The sequence below is a fragment of the Prunus dulcis genome, chromosome 2 (genome assembly GCF_902201215.1).
Source record: "Prunus dulcis chromosome 2, ALMONDv2, whole genome shotgun sequence".
Classification (NCBI taxonomy): domain Eukaryota; kingdom Viridiplantae; phylum Streptophyta; class Magnoliopsida; order Rosales; family Rosaceae; genus Prunus; species Prunus dulcis.
The window spans coordinates 23,873,068-23,891,111 of NC_047651.1; the positions used below are offsets into that span (position 1 = coordinate 23,873,068).

Sequence of the window (18,044 nt, forward strand, 5' to 3'; positions counted from 1 at the left end):
CAGCTATACCCTTTAAACAGCATTATCTTGATTTCTCTTTTTTAATTAATTAATTTAATAGTTATGTTTTAATTACTATTTACTTAATGAATAATTAGTATTTAAATAATTGATTAAAAATAATAATTACCATTTATTAAGTAATATAATTAAAACATAATTACAGATGAAAGCAATTAAATAAGGCTATATCTTATTTAATTATTAAAAAGAATAGGTCTCTTCCAACGAATTTTCGTCAGTACAAGTTAATTTCGTTGAGAGAGGTCTAATCCGGCAAATTGCGCTGGGATAGACCTGTGCTAACGGAATTTAGTCATGAGGGGTTTTCTTGCTTTAAAAAAAGATATTATTATTACTTTTTTTTATAAATTATAAATTATAAACATATAAAATTAGTTTCTTTACTTTTATTTTTTGGCCAACTTCTTTAGTTTAATATATGTAATTGAGTAATATCTTACCTTTTTCATTACTTTAATTGATAATTATGTTTAATTATTATTTCTATAGTGAATATTTAAATATTTTACTCATTTCATAAATTACTTAATAAATAGTAATGAATTATTTTAAATTCTTTGTGGACTTTGTTTTTAAATTTTTTTAATGCAAAGTTTGTTTGGGTAAATCCAAGTCTCAAACCAAAAACACTAACTTCCGAAATTGTTCCAAAACCGTTCTTAAGCCTCGAACCCTAACAATACGCCTACTAAGGAGTGGATAATTTCTCTTATTTTCCAATGTGGGACTCAGATTCATGTATGTCAATCAAACTCCAATAAGTAGTTGATTCATGTATGTCAATCAAACTCCAACAAGTAGTTGATTTATCAAATCATGTTGTGACTTGGATTTAAGTTTCGAGGCTAAAATCCATTTTGGAATGCTAAAATATTTGGATACTAAAACAAAATTTCTAGGATTTTTATTAAAATATTTAATACTAATTATTCCTAAATAAATAATAATTAAAACATAATTACTAAAGAAAGTATTTAAATAAGGATAAGATATAATTTACTTAATAAAAAACAAAATTTAAAAAAAGGATATTTTTAGAGTATGGCCGTTCGGCTATACTTTTCTGTTTAAAACGTACGGCCGCGCGGCTGGACTCTATAAGTAGAATATTTTAGTAGTACAGCCGCGCGGCTATGCTCTATAAATAGTATTTTTTAAAAGTATAGCCGCTCGGCTATACCTTTCAAATAGAATGTTTGAACGGTATAGCAGCCCGGCTACACTATATGAATAGAATATTTTAAAAGTACAGCCTCACGGCTATACCCTTTAAATAGCATTATCTAATTTTTCTTTTTTAATTACTTTATTTAGTAGTTATGTTAAGTGAATAATTAGTATAGCCGAACGGCTATACTCTTTCAAATAGAATATTTAAAAAGTGTAGCCGCCCGGCTATACTCTATGAATGTAATATTTTAAAGGTACATCCTCGCGGATATACCCTCTAAATAGCATTATCTTGATTTCTCCTTTTTAATTACTTTATTTAGTAGTTATGTTTTAATTACTATTTACATAATGAATAACTAGTCTCTCCACACGTGCTTTTCGGGCCTACAAGAGGTTTTTTTAACCAAAATTTAAATTTATTTTAGAATTAAAAAAGATAATGGGTAGTTGTGTTCCATAAAAACAGGATCAATTATCTGATTTTTCTTTGAATTTAAAATTTTTTAAATATGAAAATTTACCATATTATCCTCATTTAATTAATAATTTCAATTCTAAATGTGTGCATTAACCAAGGGCATTTTCTGTTATTTAGAATGTTTCACCATTCTCTGCCTTTTGCTTTATATATACTAGCACATTGGCACATGCTCACGCATGTGCCAATTGGTTTTATTTTTTATTTTATTTTTAGAATTAAGAAAAGATAATATGGGTAGTTATGTTCCATAAAAGTATGACCTATTATATGATTTTGTTTTTAATTTTAATTTGTTTAATATAAAAAATGTGAATTTACCATATTATCCTCATTTAATTAATAATTTCAATTCTTAATGTTTGAATTAACTAAAGGTATTTTATAGTATTTTAAATGTTTCACCATTCTCTGCATTTTGCTTTATATATAAAGATATAAAGATTAGTATTTAAATATTTGATTAAAAATAATAATTACCATTTATTAAGTAACATAATTATTCACTAAATAAATAATAATTAAAACATAATGACAGATGAAAGTAATTAAATAAGGCTAGGATCTTATTTAATTACTATAAATAAAAATTTATTGGACCTAAAGATACTAAATTTATTTTTATTTTTATTTAAAATCTGTCTCTAAAAAATTTCGTCGGTACAGTCTATCCCGTCAAAATTTGCCGGATTAGGTCTGACAGGACCTGATCCTAATTCCACTTTGGAATTCGAACCAAGCCCTGTGCGTGTCCGACATCTGGCAACTGTCGGGCACAAATGACCATTTTACCCTTCCTACTACAGTTACTATGAAAACTTCCTCTGGACTCATGTCGAAAATTCGGCAGAGTCTCCCATGTATTTTGACCAAACCCAAATTTTCCCACCTGTCCAACAATCAAATAACCAAATAAATCCACACAAACTGCCAGAATATAATAACCAAATATTCACCAGCTCCAGTTTTCCACTAAGACAAGATATCAGAGCATTTTCTAAAGTTTATAGGGTTTCAAGGACTTTTCCACAAAACTCTACCTGATTTGATGGCGCGGAAGCTAGGAATGGCCCGGTGGTGGATCCTGCGCACTTCTAGGCCTGGGGGCGAAAAACAGTTTGAAAATGTGAGTGGACAAAAATAATGTTCTAGAAAACGATTTATAACCATAATAACCCCCATTTAAAGATAAGTAAGGATATCAATTGAGGGTTTGTCTATATTTCAATACAAGGTATTCAAATAAGCATGTAAAAACTTACTGATGAGTATGCTTGTATAATTGAACAAATATATAAAGATATAAATGCGCGAATATCAAAGAGACTGGCATAAAATAACTGAAAGAAAGTCTTTATTTATATAAAATCCTTTATGAAAGAAAGTCCACTCACAGTTGGTCCGAGCTAGCTGGACCTTTCAATGGTCCCTCTTGTAGGTCAACTAGACCTCTGATGCCTGATTAACCATGAATAATAAATTAATAAAACTGCTTGATAAGAGAATTAAATTAAACACTCTGCCTCCGGCTCCAAGAAATGCGTGCACTCAATTTTAAAGTTACTCCTATGCCCACATTAGCCTTTTAGACATTTAGGACGGTCTTGGAAGATCCGACGTTTAACTGAAGCGATAAGCTGCCAGATCGGCCGATCCAGGACCCCGTGGGTCCACGGTATCCGATGGCCAATCTGGGCTTCTCTGAAGGTTCCTTACAGAGAAGGAACCATGTTCCGCGAATTTGGTCCGAAACGGACAGTTGGATTGGCCAAAATCGCGTTATCGCTTTAAATTCAAACCCTAGCCCCTTGGTTTGCGATTTCGGAGTATCCGGGACTCCGATTCGCAATCCGTCGAATCTTACACGATCCTGGAATCATGTAGACCGACATATCCAAAATTCAGTGCGATCCGACGATTAGACGACACTTCACCCAAGGATCGCGCGATATGGAAAATCCGTTCGGGGCTCAAACGGACTCCGAATCGAGATCCGCAAAATTCTACGCGCTCGTGATGACACGAAGATCTCAAAACTGCCCAGAGTTACTCCACCACCCTTGCCCACGCTCCGCCTCACGCACGGGCAGATTTGGGTGTCCTAAGCGATTTCAGGTGGTCGAAAAATCGCGAAACCAAGACTCCAAACTCCTATCCTAGGTAAAACACCCCATTTGGAGTCACTTTTGTTCTTGGACATACCCCAAAAAGTGGCCGAAAATGGCCGATCACTGCGGCCGAAGTTTCTGCCGATTTTCAAGTTGAAAATCGAACGCTTTAGAGCTAAAATCGATCGAAACCCATATATCTATCAGCTAGAACACGAAAAATAGCTGAGAAACCATACCTTACTCGATCGATTTGGTGGAGAATTGAAGGAGAAAAACGAGCTGGAATTTCAAACTGGAAATTCGGCAACAATGGTGATTTCCGGAGAACTCCGGCCACGGCAGCGGCGGCGACGGGTCAGGAATTGTCGGCGGTCGAGTGGTGGTTCGTTTGACACCGGTCTCAGAGATCGGCTCCAAGTGTGGTGGCCGGTGCGACGTCGGGAAGGCACGGTGGTCGTGGGCTGGGGCGAAATCGGGAGGAGAGAGGGAGAGGAGAGAGAAATGAGGAGAGAGAATGGGAGGAAGGGATAAAAATCTGACTTTTTGACCAAATTACCATTTTGCCCTTCGCGGTATTTTGTTCGTATTTTCTTCATTACAACTCCGATTCGGGTCTACTCCGTGTCTACGGACTCCTTTCGCCGTGCTCTACGCAATGGCGCAAACGGAATTTTCAAATTCTTTCTCGATCAAAAATTCAATTTTCCCCCATTAAAATATGCAATGGCAAAATCGTCTTTCTACTAGAAGATATTAATCCTACTTTTTAGATATTTTATTTCTTTTTAGATATTTTGTTTTGGGTTATTATAAGGTCTCTCGCAAAGAATTTTTGTCGGCATAGGTTATGTTTATTGGTAGAGGTCTAATCCAGCAAATTGTGCATAGATAGACCTGTGTCGACGAAATTTTGTCGAGAGAGGTTTTTTTGCTTTTTTTAAATAAAAATTATTATTTATTATTTATAAATTTTAAATTTTAAACATATAAAATTAATTTCTTTACTTTATTTTGTGCCCAGCTTCTTTAGTTTCATATATGTAATTGAGTAATATCTTAGCCTTTTTTATTACTTTAATTGGTGATTATGTTTAATTATTATTTCTTTATTGAATATATTTAAATATTTTACTCATTTAATAAATTACTTAATAAATAGTAATTAATTATTTTAAATTCTATTGTGGACTTTGTTTTTAAATTTTTTTTATTTATACAAAGTTAGTTTCCAAGTCTCGAACCAAAAATCCTAACTTCCAAAATTGTTCCAAAACCTTTCTCAAGCCTCGAAACCATAAGCCTACTAAGGAGTAGATACTTTCTATTATTTTCCAATGTGGGACTCAAGTTCATGTATGTCAATCAAACTCCAACAAGTAGTTGATATTATCGAATCACGTTGTGACTTGGATTTAAGTTTTGAGACTAAAATCCATTTTTGGAATGCTAAAATATTTGGGTACTAAACTAAATTTCTAAGATTTTTATTAAAATATTTAATACTAATTATGCACTAAAGAGATAACAATTAAAACGTAATTAGTAATGAAAGTATTTAAATAAGAATAAGATATTATTTACTTAATAAAAAAGGATATTTTAAGAGTACAACCGTCCGGCTATACTGCAACGCTATAAATTGAATATTTTAGCATTATAGCCGCCCGGATATACTATATAAATAGTATTTTATAAGTATTTTTAAAAATTGACTGCAATCCAAACTGGCCCTCTCTTCTCTCAAACGTTCCATTTTATGGTCGTAAATCTTCATTTTTGTTGGGATCCAACGTCCTCCCGCCAACGCAGATTTATCCCAAAAGGTTTAAGCTCCCACTCCCAGAGCACTCACTGCATGCCGCTCTAAAACCCTAAACCTCCCTCCAGAGCTCCTCGAGTCTTTCTCCTCTCTCGCTCTAGAATTCAAAACCCTAGGGTTCTCACACACCAGCCTTCTCCGAAAATGAGCTTCGCGGCATACAAGATGATGCACTGGCCGACGGGCATTGAGAACTGTGCATCGGGGTTCATCTCTCACTCACGCTCCGACTTCGTGCCTCGAATTCCTCCGATTCAGACGGAGGACCTCGAGTCTGAATGGCCCACCTCGCGCCGAGAAATCGGCCCCATTCCAAACCTCGTCGTCACCGCCGGGAATGTCCTTGAAGTGTACGTCGTCAGAGTTCAAGAGGAAGATGGCACCAGAGGCCCTAGGGCTTCAGGAGAACCCAAACGTGGTGGTCTCATGGACGGCGTCTCTGGGGCTTCGCTTGAGCTCGTTTGCCATTACAGGTCTGTTGCCTTAATTAAACCTCGCTTTAGTGTTTCTTCCACTGTCTTGGCATTTTTCTTGGAACTTCTTAATTAGTTATTCGTAATACGTATTCAAATTAATTACACAATTCCATGTTTGTTTGCATGTAATTGCATTGCAGATTGCACGGTAATGTGGTAACAATGGCGATATTATCTAGTGGAGGTGGAGATGGTTCCAGAAGAAGAGATTCTATTATTTTAACCTTTGAAGATGCGAAAATTTCAGTTCTAGAGTTTGATGATTCAATTCATGGACTTCGTACTAGGTGCGTTGTTATTTTTTGTTTACTGTTCTTGTTATTTTGGTCAATGTTATGTCAATTATGCCTTAATTTAATTCCAAATTGGAACACACCCGACTGTTTTGAGAAGTATTATAATTGTTGAATGTTTGTAAGTCGCGAATATTAAACCCTGAATACCTCTGAGATTTAAATGAGTTTTATGAACTTGCAAACTGGATACTTGATCTCATCTAGCAGGCTTCTGTGCGGTAACTGCGTTAACTTGAATTTGGTTGTGTAATTTAGTGATTGAAGGGCGTTAAAGTCCGTAATATGTAGTATGTACCATGATTCACCAGTTGTACCCATTATTACTTTAGTTGTATTGGAATTCGGGTTTGTATTTTGCTGAAAATGATTTTTGAATGTATGAAAACACTCATGGTCTATGAAAATACTTCTAATACTTGCAATTATAAGAACAATATATTTTTCATCATTTGTTTAACTGTGTTGCAAGGTGATACTTATTCATTGATGTTGACCTTCTTTCAGCTCTATGCACTGTTTTGAGGGCCCAGAGTGGCTTCATTTGAGAAGAGGTAGAGAGTCATTTGCAAGAGGCCCATTGGTTAAGGTTGATCCTCAAGGAAGGTGTGGAAGCATTCTTGTTTATGGTCTGCAAATGATAATACTTAAAGCTTCTCAGGTCTCTTCTCCTCCTAAAATTTGTATTTTAGTCATTGTGGTACTGGAACTCTCATGGCATCTTGTGTTGAAACAATATAGTACAAAAAGTTAATTTTGAAACCTACTATATGTACTACAGGATTTCGAGGGAAATATGGAAGCATTGTTGGCTTAGCAACAGTTTTAAGTATTGGCTTGTATGTCTTTATTAGGAGCATATTCAAGTTGGTCTAGGTCATTGTGTCAACAATGTATTGGCTCTCATAATCAACAAGGTATTGCTTGAAGTACTGGCTCTCGTGGCATCTTATGCCAAAAAATATAATACAAGAAGTTAATTTAGATTCATGCTTTATGAATTGTAGGATTTGGAGGGAAAAAAAGGAAACCTTGTTGGCTTAGTAACAGGTCTAAGTATTGGCTTGTGTGCAGTGTTAGCACATTCAAGTATTGGTGCTGGTCATTGCGCCTCAAGGTCCTAAAGTAGAGGTTTGCTCTAAAAAATGGGTCCTCCAATACAATTATACAATTTTAGATGACATCATGAACTGTCAAAAGCAAACACAATAGACTTTCTTTTACCAACATTTCAATTTTCCCTCTATGTTTCAATTTGAATTTTTTGTTTCAGGGTGGCTCTGGTTTGGTTGGAGATGATGATAGTTTTGGTTCTGGAGGTGCAATTTCTGCTCGTATTGAGTCATCTTACATTGTTAATCTACGAGATATGGACATGAAGCATGTAAAGGATTTTACATTTTTACATGGTGAGTTTTAATGATTAGTGTAAATTACTTAACAAGACTTTAGAAATGTTAAAGATTCTATGATAATGAAATTCACATGTGAATTTGAGTATTTGTAATAGGCTGAATTTCAAATATGTAAGATAAATGCATTATTTTAATTTTTTTCCATAATAGTATTAAACCTATTTTGTTTCGTATGACAAAATAGGTTCTTTCTAATAAATTTTGGTTTATACCTCTAAAGATTGACACAATATGTATTGTATAGGTTATATCGAGCCTGTGATGGTTATCCTTCATGAGCGGGAGCTTACCTGGGCTGGGCGTGTCTCATGGAAGCACCACACTTGTATGATTTCTGCACTTAGTATCAGCACAACTTTGAAGCAGCATCCTCTTATATGGTCAGCTGTTGTAAGTTCTAGAATAAAATTGAAACTACCCACTGAAAAGTTCTGTGTTTTTCTCCAACTTTGTTATTTAGTATATGTAGTTTAGAATCATTGTGATCTAAGAAATTAAAGTTTCAGCATTCAGCTGAATGTGAAAATATGAACAAATATTTCTTCAAGCTCTTGCATCCTTTTGCTATACTAGAGAATGTGTATACTCATACAATTTAGGTGACCCGAAAGATTAGCTCTCTTGCATTCACTGTATTTCTTCATATGTTCCTGCCAGAATCTCCCACATGATGCCTACAAGCTACTTGCTGTACCATCTCCAATTGGTGGTGTTCTTGTGATTAGTGCAAATTCTATTCATTACCATAGCCAGGTAATTTTATTTCTAGAGTCGAATTCTAATAGCTGGCTGAAGCAAAATTTTATGGGCTTTTTTTCTTACTTCATGCAGTCAGCCTCATGTGCGTTGGCATTGAACAGTTACGCTGTTTCTGCTGATAACAGGTCCCAACTCTCTCTCTCTCTCTCTCTCTCTCTCTCTCTCTCTCTCTCTCTATTTCACACACTCCACAGACCCGTCCTCCCTCCCTCTCATCTCATTGGCTGCTTGCTCTCGTCCAAACTTTGTGTTTAAATGACTATTGACTTCAGCTGGCATATCATTTTGAGTTTGAGTGGGTGAGGCCCCATATTTTTATTTCCATAACTTAATTTATTTTCTGTTTCATTCAGTCAAGAGATGCCAAGATCTAGTTTCACCGTGGAGCTTGACACTGCCAATGCAACTTGGTTATTGAACGATGTAGCCTTGCTGTCTACAAAAACTGGAGAGCTACTATTGCTTACCCTTGTTTATGACGGACGGTCGGTAATTGCAATTCGATTTATTCTATGTTTTTACTTATTTTGATTTCCTTTGAGCCTAGGATGATTCTCGAGCAGTTTATTTTTTCCTCTGCCCACATTTATAGGACATGCATATGCATTCGTCTGCTCAAAGTATTTTGCTAGGTAATAACCTATTTTTACAATCTGCAGGGTTGTGCAGAGACTTGACCTTTCAAAGTCTAAAGCTTCAGTACTTACGTCGGTTAGTTAAATTTTGATTTTCTTTTGCTCTAATTTATTTTTAGATATTCATGTAACAGATCTTCAGTTCCATGCATAATTGTAGCGTTTGTGAAAAATATGCTAAATTTTTCTGTAGGGTATTACGAAAGTTGGAAATTCGTTATTTTTTCTGGGCAGTCGGTTGGGGGACAGTTTGCTTGTGCAGTTCACTTGTGGTGTAGGGAGCTCAGTGTTGTCATCTGATATGAAGGATGAGGTTTGTGTTGGATGTCGTTAATTTTCCACTTAGTTGCTCTTTGTGAAAAATTGATCCCTATTTATTTATTTATTTATGAAATGGTTATTCTCCTTTATAACTTTTTTCTTTAATGAGATTTTGAATTCAGCCCTCATATTTTGATGTTTACTCAATCTTAAGAGTCTTGTAATCTTTTTCAACATTATCTTGATAGTCCTGGTGCTTAAATTTTACAGGTAGGAGATATTGAAGGTGATGCCCCATTGGCAAAGCGATTGCGAATGTCATCTTCTGATGCATTGCAAGATATGGTTAGTGGCGAGGAGCTCTCTTTGTATGGGTCAGCTCCAAATAATGCAGAATCAGCTCAGGTTGGTTAACTATCTGGGAATGCATTTCTGTTTCCGTTTTTAACCTGCTTAATTTGTTCAATATGTGGAGTGAGGGGATCCCTCCCCATAGTAGGAAGAGAAGTTGAAAACAGGAAAAAATAGTCTCAACCTTAATTTATGTCATTTTATTGGGTTATGCTTTAGGCTTTGTAATAACCGTAGTTACAACCTTGACTTTTCTAGTAGTTCTATAGTTTAATTACAGTGGTTTCCTTATTTTGTTTGTCTAGTTATTATAATGATTTGTGTGCTGATATTTGCTTGTGTAGTTGGTGGGAGAAATTGATTGTTCAATGTTGCAAATGAGTTTACATCGTAAAATATCTTTACGTTTATTTGACTTATGAATTTTAACATTGTTTTCCTTGCTCATCATATTATTATTTTTCCTTTTATGCAATATAATGACCTTTCTTTTCTTTCTTTGGGTGCATGCAGAAGTCTTTTTCATTTGCTGTAAGGGACTCTTTGATTAATGTTGGTCCTTTGAAGGACTTCTCCTATGGTTTAAGGATTAATGCAGATGCAAATGCTACTGGAATTGCTAAACAGAGTAATTACGAACTGGTTAGTCTGATGATTACTTGTTCTCCTTTCTATAGTATTCGTCCTCTTCTTTTTTAGCTTAATCATATTTTACTTTAGGATATTGTGGATTTTTTTTTGGTTATTTGAAAATCGGGGGATTTTATGTTAGTACTGTTTTTATAAAATGATCTCTATATTCTCTCGGATAATTTTTAGGTGTGCTGTTCGGGTCATGGAAAGAATGGTGCTCTCTGTGTTCTTCGTCAATCAATTCGTCCAGAAATGATTACTGAGGTCGGTGGTAGTCTATTTTTCTGTTGAATGCATTAGGTCTCCTAACTTCATATGTCCTGCTGCTGTTTTAATATCTCTTCACATAGTGTTACATACCTATACCCTTGGGGTTTTAAATTGATTTTTCTTGCTAAAATGCATTGTCCTGTAGCCAAGATTAGTTAAAATGACCCAACTTCTTCCCCTCCCATTTTTGACGTAGCAGGTTGAACTACCAGGCTGCAAGGGAATTTGGACTGTTTACCACAAGAATGCACGTGGTCATAATGCTGACTCTTCTAAAATTGCTGCTTCTGATGACGAGTATCATGCATATTTAATTATAAGTCTGGAGGCTCGTACAATGGTAAGTCGTCTACTTTCTCGTGTTAGATTATAGTTGGAAGTATCTGTCAAGACTTAATTATTTGTAAATTATTTTCTTGTTTATAGAGCTACTTGCTTTTCATAATGAAATCATTCCTTGCGACATGCAATGCTAGAAATGTGTGCGACGTTTTTTAAATCATGCCAAAATTAGCTACTTGCAAAGCCAATTTACAATGTACAAAATCAGCCTGTGGTGGAGAGGGAATATGGTTTGAGCCTTCTAGCAGATGATTTGTAGCTTGTGGATTAGTAATCAGTTGCCACCTTTAATGATTCTCTCCTTCCCTTCTCTGTCTGCCTCCCTCCTGAATCTCGTTCCTTGTCCCTCCGCTGGATACTGCATCTAGGATTTCTTTGTTCAAATTGTTCAATATCTTCTGCTGATCTGAGTGAGAATCGCTTCTTTCATAATCTCTAGTTTTCATGAGAGTCTGCATGTTACATTTTATATTAATTCAACGTGATTATCATTTTATATTAATTCAACGTGATTATCATTTGTCAGGTCATATGAGTGAGTGTCTATGTGACTGCGAATGTGTTAAGTAGCTGGTTTTTGGAATAGATGCCGTCTCAGTCTGATAACTGTTCTGGAACTAAATATTTCAACATTAGGAAGATGAAAAAGAAGCGACTTTCTGTTTTAATGTGTTGGCAATCCATATAAGCAAGTGTGTTGTCCTTTTATTTTGATATTTTCAATTGGCATCAGAATTTTTTTCCAATTATTTTGACCCCTCCTCAAAACCAAAATGATGGCTAGGTACTTGAAACAGCTGATCTTCTGAGTGAAGTCACAGAAAGTGTCGACTATTTCGTGCAAGGGAGAACAATTGCTGCAGGGAATTTGTTTGGAAGGTAAACTTGTATCTTTTATAAATTTATTTGTTTCTCCTTGCCCTGCCTTGGCATATCTTCTTCATGGGTAGTTTAACTCTCCTTAAGATTCTCTCCTACCTTTGTTTTTTGTGACTAGCTTCATGTTTCCTCATCAATATGCATTTACAACTACATAGTTTGTTTTGATTGTTCTGAATGTTTTCCATAATAATACTTTTTTGTTTTGAAGGCGTCGAGTTGTGCAGGTTTATGAACGTGGTGCTCGAATTTTAGATGGTTCTTTTATGACTCAGGATTTAAGCTTTGGAACTTCAAACTCTGAAATGGGTTCTGGTTCAGAGAGCTCCACAGTGCTATCAGTTTCTATTGTTGATCCCTATGTTTTACTGAGAATGTCTGATGGTGGTATCCGGCTCCTTGTTGGAGGTATGTTTTGTCAGAAAAATGTTGTATGTATAATTCTTAAAAGATTTTGAGTGTACTGCTGATCTTCTTGACATGTCACTTATAGTTGTTTCTCTTGTTGGAATTTTATGTTTCATTATGATAAAGTTGGATCTGCTCATTATGATTTTGATTTGCAGATCCTTCTTTGTGCACTGTTTCTATAAGCATTCCAGCTGCCTTTGAGAGCTCAAAGAAATCGATATCTGCCTGCACACTGTATCATGATAAAGGACCTGAGCCATGGCTCCGGAAGACAAGTACTGATGCTTGGCTTTCCACAGGAATTGACGAGGCTATTGATGGTGCTGATGGTGTCTCACATGATCAGGGTGATGTATATTGTGTTGTTTGTTATGAAAGCGGTTCCCTTGAAATATTTGATGTGCCCAATTTCAATTGTGTTTTCTCTGTGGATAAGTTTGTATCGGGAAATGCACACCTCGTTGATACATTAATGCGAGACCCACCAAAAGATCCCCAAAAACTGATCAACAAAAGTTCTGAAGAAGTGAGTGGCCAGGGCCGGAAAGAAAATATACAGAATATGAAAGTTGTAGAGCTGGCTATGCAGAGATGGTCGGGACAGCATAGCCGTCCTTTTCTTTTCGGGATTTTGAATGATGGGATGATTCTTTGTTACCATGCTTACTTGTTTGAAGGTCCAGAGACTGCCTCTAAAACTGAGGATTTAGCTTCTGCTCAGAATACTACTGGTGTAAGCAATCTTAGTGCTTCCAGGCTCAGAAATTTGAGATTTGTTCGTGTCCCCTTGGACACATATGCTAAAAAGGACACATCAAATGAGACATCGTGCCAAAGAATGACAATTTTTAAGAACATTGCTGGCTATCAGGGGTTGTTCCTTTCCGGGTCAAGACCAGCTTGGTTTATGGTGTTCAGAGAACGTCTACGCATTCATCCACAGGTGAGAAACCTGAGTATCTTTTTAAAATGAAGGAAACAATTGAGACAACCTAAATTTATATGCATTTTAGTAACCATATAACATAATTTTCCTGAAAGGATGACTTTAAAAGATATTTTCCCCCTCTTCTGTCATGCTATTCAAGAATCTGGCTTTTCAGAATGGAAGTTATTTTCTTTGAGATTGAATTGGATGGAGTTATTTTGTATGAGATTTGATCTCATCTTCCTCAGGGTTATTATTGCCCATATGTGCAAATTCAAAGTTTTAATGGATGCTAACTGCGCAGGTGGGCTACTTATTAATTTTTTTTTTTTTGGGCAGCTTTGTGATGGTTCAGTCGTTGCCGTCACTGTTCTTCACAATGTTAACTGTAACCATGGGCTCATATATGTTACATCACAGGTTTGAAAACAGTATGTTTCCATTCTCTGTGTAATTGTCTCTGCAACTCACAATTTTATGGCTAATCCTTTTTACTTCTATCCCTAATTTCTAGGGTATTTTGAAGATTTGCCAACTGCCGCCCATCACAAGTTATGACAATTATTGGCCAGTACAAAAGGTGGGTACTTCTGTTTAAGTCAATGTATAAGTCCAACAGGTGTATCGTGCCATCTATATTCGAAGTTAAGTTTATGCATATTTAAAAGTTTTGGCATTAATGTTTATTATTTTTTATGATTTGATTAGATTCCGTTGAAAGGAACTCCTCATCAGGTCACTTACTTTGCTGAGAAGAATTTATACCCGCTTATAGTTTCAGTACCCGTGAGTATATATAAACCCTCAACAGTTTTTTGGCCTAAACAGTATTATCTATTTATTAAGCTTTTTGTTTTATAAGTTGGTCTAGTATGCGTGCATCCAGATAGGCACACATTATATATCAATAGTGCGGTATACAACACACAAATATATGTCGAGACATTTGCCAATGTCTTACTCAGTATATGGTTATTCCATAAGCACAAATCCTTTTTAATCTGAGTTTTCTGTCAACTTTTGTTCAGCTCTGTTTCTAGAATTTGTTTTCGTTCTTGTCCATACACACTATGTACTCATTTTGAGTAATGTACATCAATTACTTCAGGTTCATAAGCCACTGAATCAAGTTCTTTCATCTCTGGTTGATCAAGAAGTTGGCCATCAGGTTGAAAATCATAACTTGAGTTCTGATGAACTACACCGAACTTATAGTGTTGATGAATTTGAGATTCGGATTATGGAGCCGGACAAATCTGGTGGCCCTTGGCAAACTAAAGCTACCATTCCAATGCAAACTTCTGAAAATGCTCTAACTGTTCGAGTGGTTACACTTTTTGTAAGTTTGCTGTTTTATTCATCTGCCTAATTTTGGGTGTTAGACCATGATTTCTGTATCCTTTTGTTCCACCTTTCCTCTCTGTATTTCTGAAAGAGGTGTTGGATGGAATAAAGTATGTATCATAGAAAGTACGCTGGTGTATGCATAATCTCATTGTCTTTTGTTTTTCCAAAATAGTTGATGTGGTACTTCATTGCAGAATACAACCACAAAAGAGAATGAAACACTTTTAGCAATTGGGACTGCTTATGTGCAAGGGGAGGATGTTGCTGGGAGAGGACGGGTTCTTTTATTTTCAGCTGGAAAAAGTGCTGACGATACCCAGACCTTGGTATTTTTCTGGATCATTTAAATCTTTACCTTCTTAACTGTCTATTATAATTCCCCACAATATCTATTGCTGTACTAAGTTTATAGGTCACTTTCAGTTTCACCTTTTGGGATTCTTTAAAGTCCACTCTATGAGATAAAGTCAGTTATTTCTGTTTTCAGGTTTCAGAGGTTTACTCCAAAGAATTGAAGGGTGCCATTTCTGCATTAGCCTCACTTCAAGGTCATCTGTTGATAGCTTCTGGCCCTAAAATTATTTTACACAAGTGGAATGGTACTGAACTGAATGGTGTGGCATTTTTTGATGTTCCACCATTATATGTTGTGAGCTTAAATATTGTACGTATACTTTCTTTATTCAGCTGTCTCTTTTAATTGATTATTTTCTTTGTATGCAGACCTGGATATCAGTACTTGAATTTATGAATAAATGTTGTGATGTGAACTCTGAGGGTGTCTTGAAATGTATCAGAAAAGAGGAATCATAAGTTTGTTAAGTCTGCCAAAATTTGTTTTGCTTATATAGTTGTGCATGCATGTGTCTATGTGTATAATGTTTGTTGTGCTGAATTTATTAAGATTTACATGTTTCTGAGCAATATGTGATCATTTTCGAAGACAAAATTTCTTCTTGCAGGTCAAGAATTTTATCCTTCTCGGTGACGTTCACAAAAGCATTTACTTTCTCAGTTGGAAGGAGCAGGGAGCTCAACTCACTTTATTGGCCAAGGATTTTGGTAACCTTGATTGTTTTGCAACGGAGTTTTTGATTGACGGAAGTACGCTGAGCCTTGTAGTTGCAGACGAGCAAAAGAACATTCAGGTTAGTGCATTGTAGTTTGGATGCACGTTAGTCCTATTTCGGTCTCTCTCCTAACCTTGCCCCCACACACAAACATACTGGGGGTTCACCATCTTCTTCTCAATAAAATTTTCTTTTATTGTGAAGTTACAGTTCTCTTTTTGTCATGTATTAACAATGTTGGACAGTGTTGGCTTACTTCTGTTTAAATGAATACATTTATTATGCCAAAACAGATCTTTTACTATGCACCAAAGATGTCTGAGAGTTGGAAAGGCCAGAAGCTTCTCTCAAGGGCTGAGTTTCATGTTGGTACCCATGTGACTAAGTTCCTGCGGTTGCAGATGCTCTCTACTTCATCTGACCGAACAGGGACCAATCCGGGCTCTGATAAAACCAATCGCTATGCTCTGTTATTCGGTACCCTGGATGGGAGCATTGGCTGTATTGCACCTCTTGATGAACTGACATTTCGTAGGTTGCAGTCATTACAGAAAAAGCTTGTGGATGCTGTTCCCCATGTTGCTGGTCTGAATCCAAGAGCTTTCCGCCAGTTTCAGTCAAATGGAAAGGCTCATCGGCCTGGCCCTGACACCATAGTTGACTGTGAGCTTCTAAGCCAGTAAGTTCTGTGCTCCTTCTAACTTGCTTAGATGACAGTTTTTGATGTCTTTCAAGATGCAGAAGATCTTGTCCTGGTGCTGGATATTATTTGCTTTTCTTGTTTACATCATTAGAGGTATTAGTATGCTCATATTTTCTTAGCGGAGGCTTGTCTCAGGAGAGAAATTATTATGCTAATATGGAATGATGCACCCTAGTTACAGACTACAGTATAAAGCTCTTATTGTTATGCAACGCATTTAACAGTATTTAATGCCAGGATAATTAATACTGGGCGCTAACAACTGTAACATAATTTCCATCCTTGCAGTTATGAGATGCTTCCATTGGAGGAACAGCTTGAAATTGCAAACCAGATAGGGACGACTCGTTCACAAATTTTCTCAAACTTAAATGACCTCTCCATAGGAACGAGCTTCTTGTGACTTGAGTGCATCACATTTGAAAATGAGCTTAGAGAGAGGGTGCACATCATTATGTTTGGATTGCCGCATTCCTGGTAAGTTGGTATTACCTTGTTCATTCGTGATTGTTGGTGTGATCCGCAGAATTGAGATAAAATTCGGCGAGGGGGTCGGAGAGAATTGGGAAATGTTGTAACTCCAATGTTGTATTTATTAATTTGTGCTAAACAAATGATGACTGGTCATTACTTTTAGGTGACAAGCATCAAGAGGTGCTAGCTAACCATACTGCTAGGGTTAGAACTTTGTTCAGTTTTGCCATGACGAGTATAACAGACTAGCAACCTAGTGACTCGTTACCTCTGAAGAGTGTATTTAGTTTTATTCACATGAAATAACATATTGATGAAATTACCATGAGTTTGCATCCCTTTTTTTTTTTTTTTAAATCTTGTTTTGGAAGAGTGTAAATGACGAACCATCATTGGCCTATAGGCCATGTTTGGTGATTGGGATTGGATTGGATTGCATTGGATTGAAAATGATAACACTAATCCAATGATGTGTTTGGTACTACACATTATTATGGGGTTAGATTAATTGAAATGTGCTATTACATGGCTTAGAGCATTTCCACCGGGGCCCTAGCTTGGGCAAGAGGTCCCTCCGGCCAAGAAATGCAGCTCCAGCGGTACAAAACAGCCCAGGCAAGAACAACATAAGTTGTTGCTTGAGGGTTGTGATGTCATCAACAAATTTTTTTTTAATAAAGAAAGTAATAAAAAGAAGATTTGAAAAAAATACCAAAAAGAAATCTTTTTTTATTTACAAATATCGTCATATTCTTCACTTCCCACACCAAAACTCTACAAATTCATTTCCTCATATCTCATGTGAATAATGGTTGACCTTGAGTTGCCATGGCAATGGGTAGAAAATCAACAAAAAAATTATTATGGCAGACACTATTCATGTGAATGGTAACAACCCATGATTATCCTTGCCTTTTGCCGTTGCAAATGGGTGGAAATGTTCTTGGTAGGATTAGGCATACTCCAATCCAACTTAATCCCGACATTTTGGTAGGATTCATAATTCTATTACATTTGGCTTTAGTATGATTGGATATAATCCAATCCATGTTCTTTTTAGGCAACCAAACATTTGATTAGGATTATGAATCCAATCCAATTACATAATCCAACTCACTAAACAGAAAAATGATAACACTATTTTGCTATCCCGGCCAATAGCTACGACACATGTGATAATTCTTCCACATGG

The 18,044-nt window shown here is 36.0% G+C and overlaps 1 protein-coding gene across 6 annotated transcripts; it reads left to right on the plus strand.

The window, feature by feature from the left end:
• Window positions 1-5,510: 5,510 nt before the first annotated feature.
• LOC117618548 (cleavage and polyadenylation specificity factor subunit 1) lies at window positions 5,511-17,180 on the plus strand. 6 transcript variants are annotated; one of them, XM_034348157.1, is made up of 26 exons: window positions 5,511-6,078; window positions 6,222-6,368; window positions 6,882-7,035; window positions 7,648-7,783; window positions 8,034-8,179; window positions 8,447-8,542; window positions 8,621-8,673; window positions 8,902-9,033; window positions 9,208-9,259; window positions 9,377-9,496; window positions 9,715-9,849; window positions 10,309-10,437; window positions 10,615-10,692; window positions 10,898-11,038; window positions 11,825-11,919; window positions 12,131-12,327; window positions 12,486-13,273; window positions 13,598-13,678; window positions 13,773-13,838; window positions 13,967-14,044; window positions 14,367-14,597; window positions 14,800-14,931; window positions 15,093-15,269; window positions 15,568-15,753; window positions 15,969-16,354; window positions 16,667-17,180. In XM_034348157.1, exons 1-26 carry the CDS (start codon window positions 5,750-5,752, stop codon window positions 16,779-16,781), a joined length of 4,380 nt encoding a protein of 1,459 aa, XP_034204048.1. In that variant the 5' UTR covers window positions 5,511-5,749; the 3' UTR covers window positions 16,782-17,180. The 6 variants fall into 6 exon arrangements, 5 of the variants coding, with proteins under 5 accessions (XP_034204048.1, XP_034204050.1, XP_034204049.1 ...); XR_004584472.1 differs by lacking the exon at window positions 16,667-17,180 and having other exon boundaries at window positions 15,093-15,204; window positions 15,549-15,753; window positions 15,969-16,084; XM_034348159.1 differs by lacking the exon at window positions 14,367-14,597.
• The last annotated feature ends 864 nt before the right edge of the window (window positions 17,181-18,044 follow it).

Coding starts and splice junctions, on each gene's coding strand:
- LOC117618548 (XM_034348157.1), top strand. CDS start 5,750: ATGAGCTTCGCGGCATACAAGATGATGCACTGGCCGACGGGCATTGAG. Junction 9,850..10,308: donor ATAATGCAGAATCAGCTCAG/GTTGGTTAACTA, acceptor GGGTGCATGCAG/AAGTCTTTTTCATTTGCTGT. Junction 14,598..14,799: donor TTCGAGTGGTTACACTTTTT/GTAAGTTTGCTG, acceptor ACTTCATTGCAG/AATACAACCACAAAAGAGAA.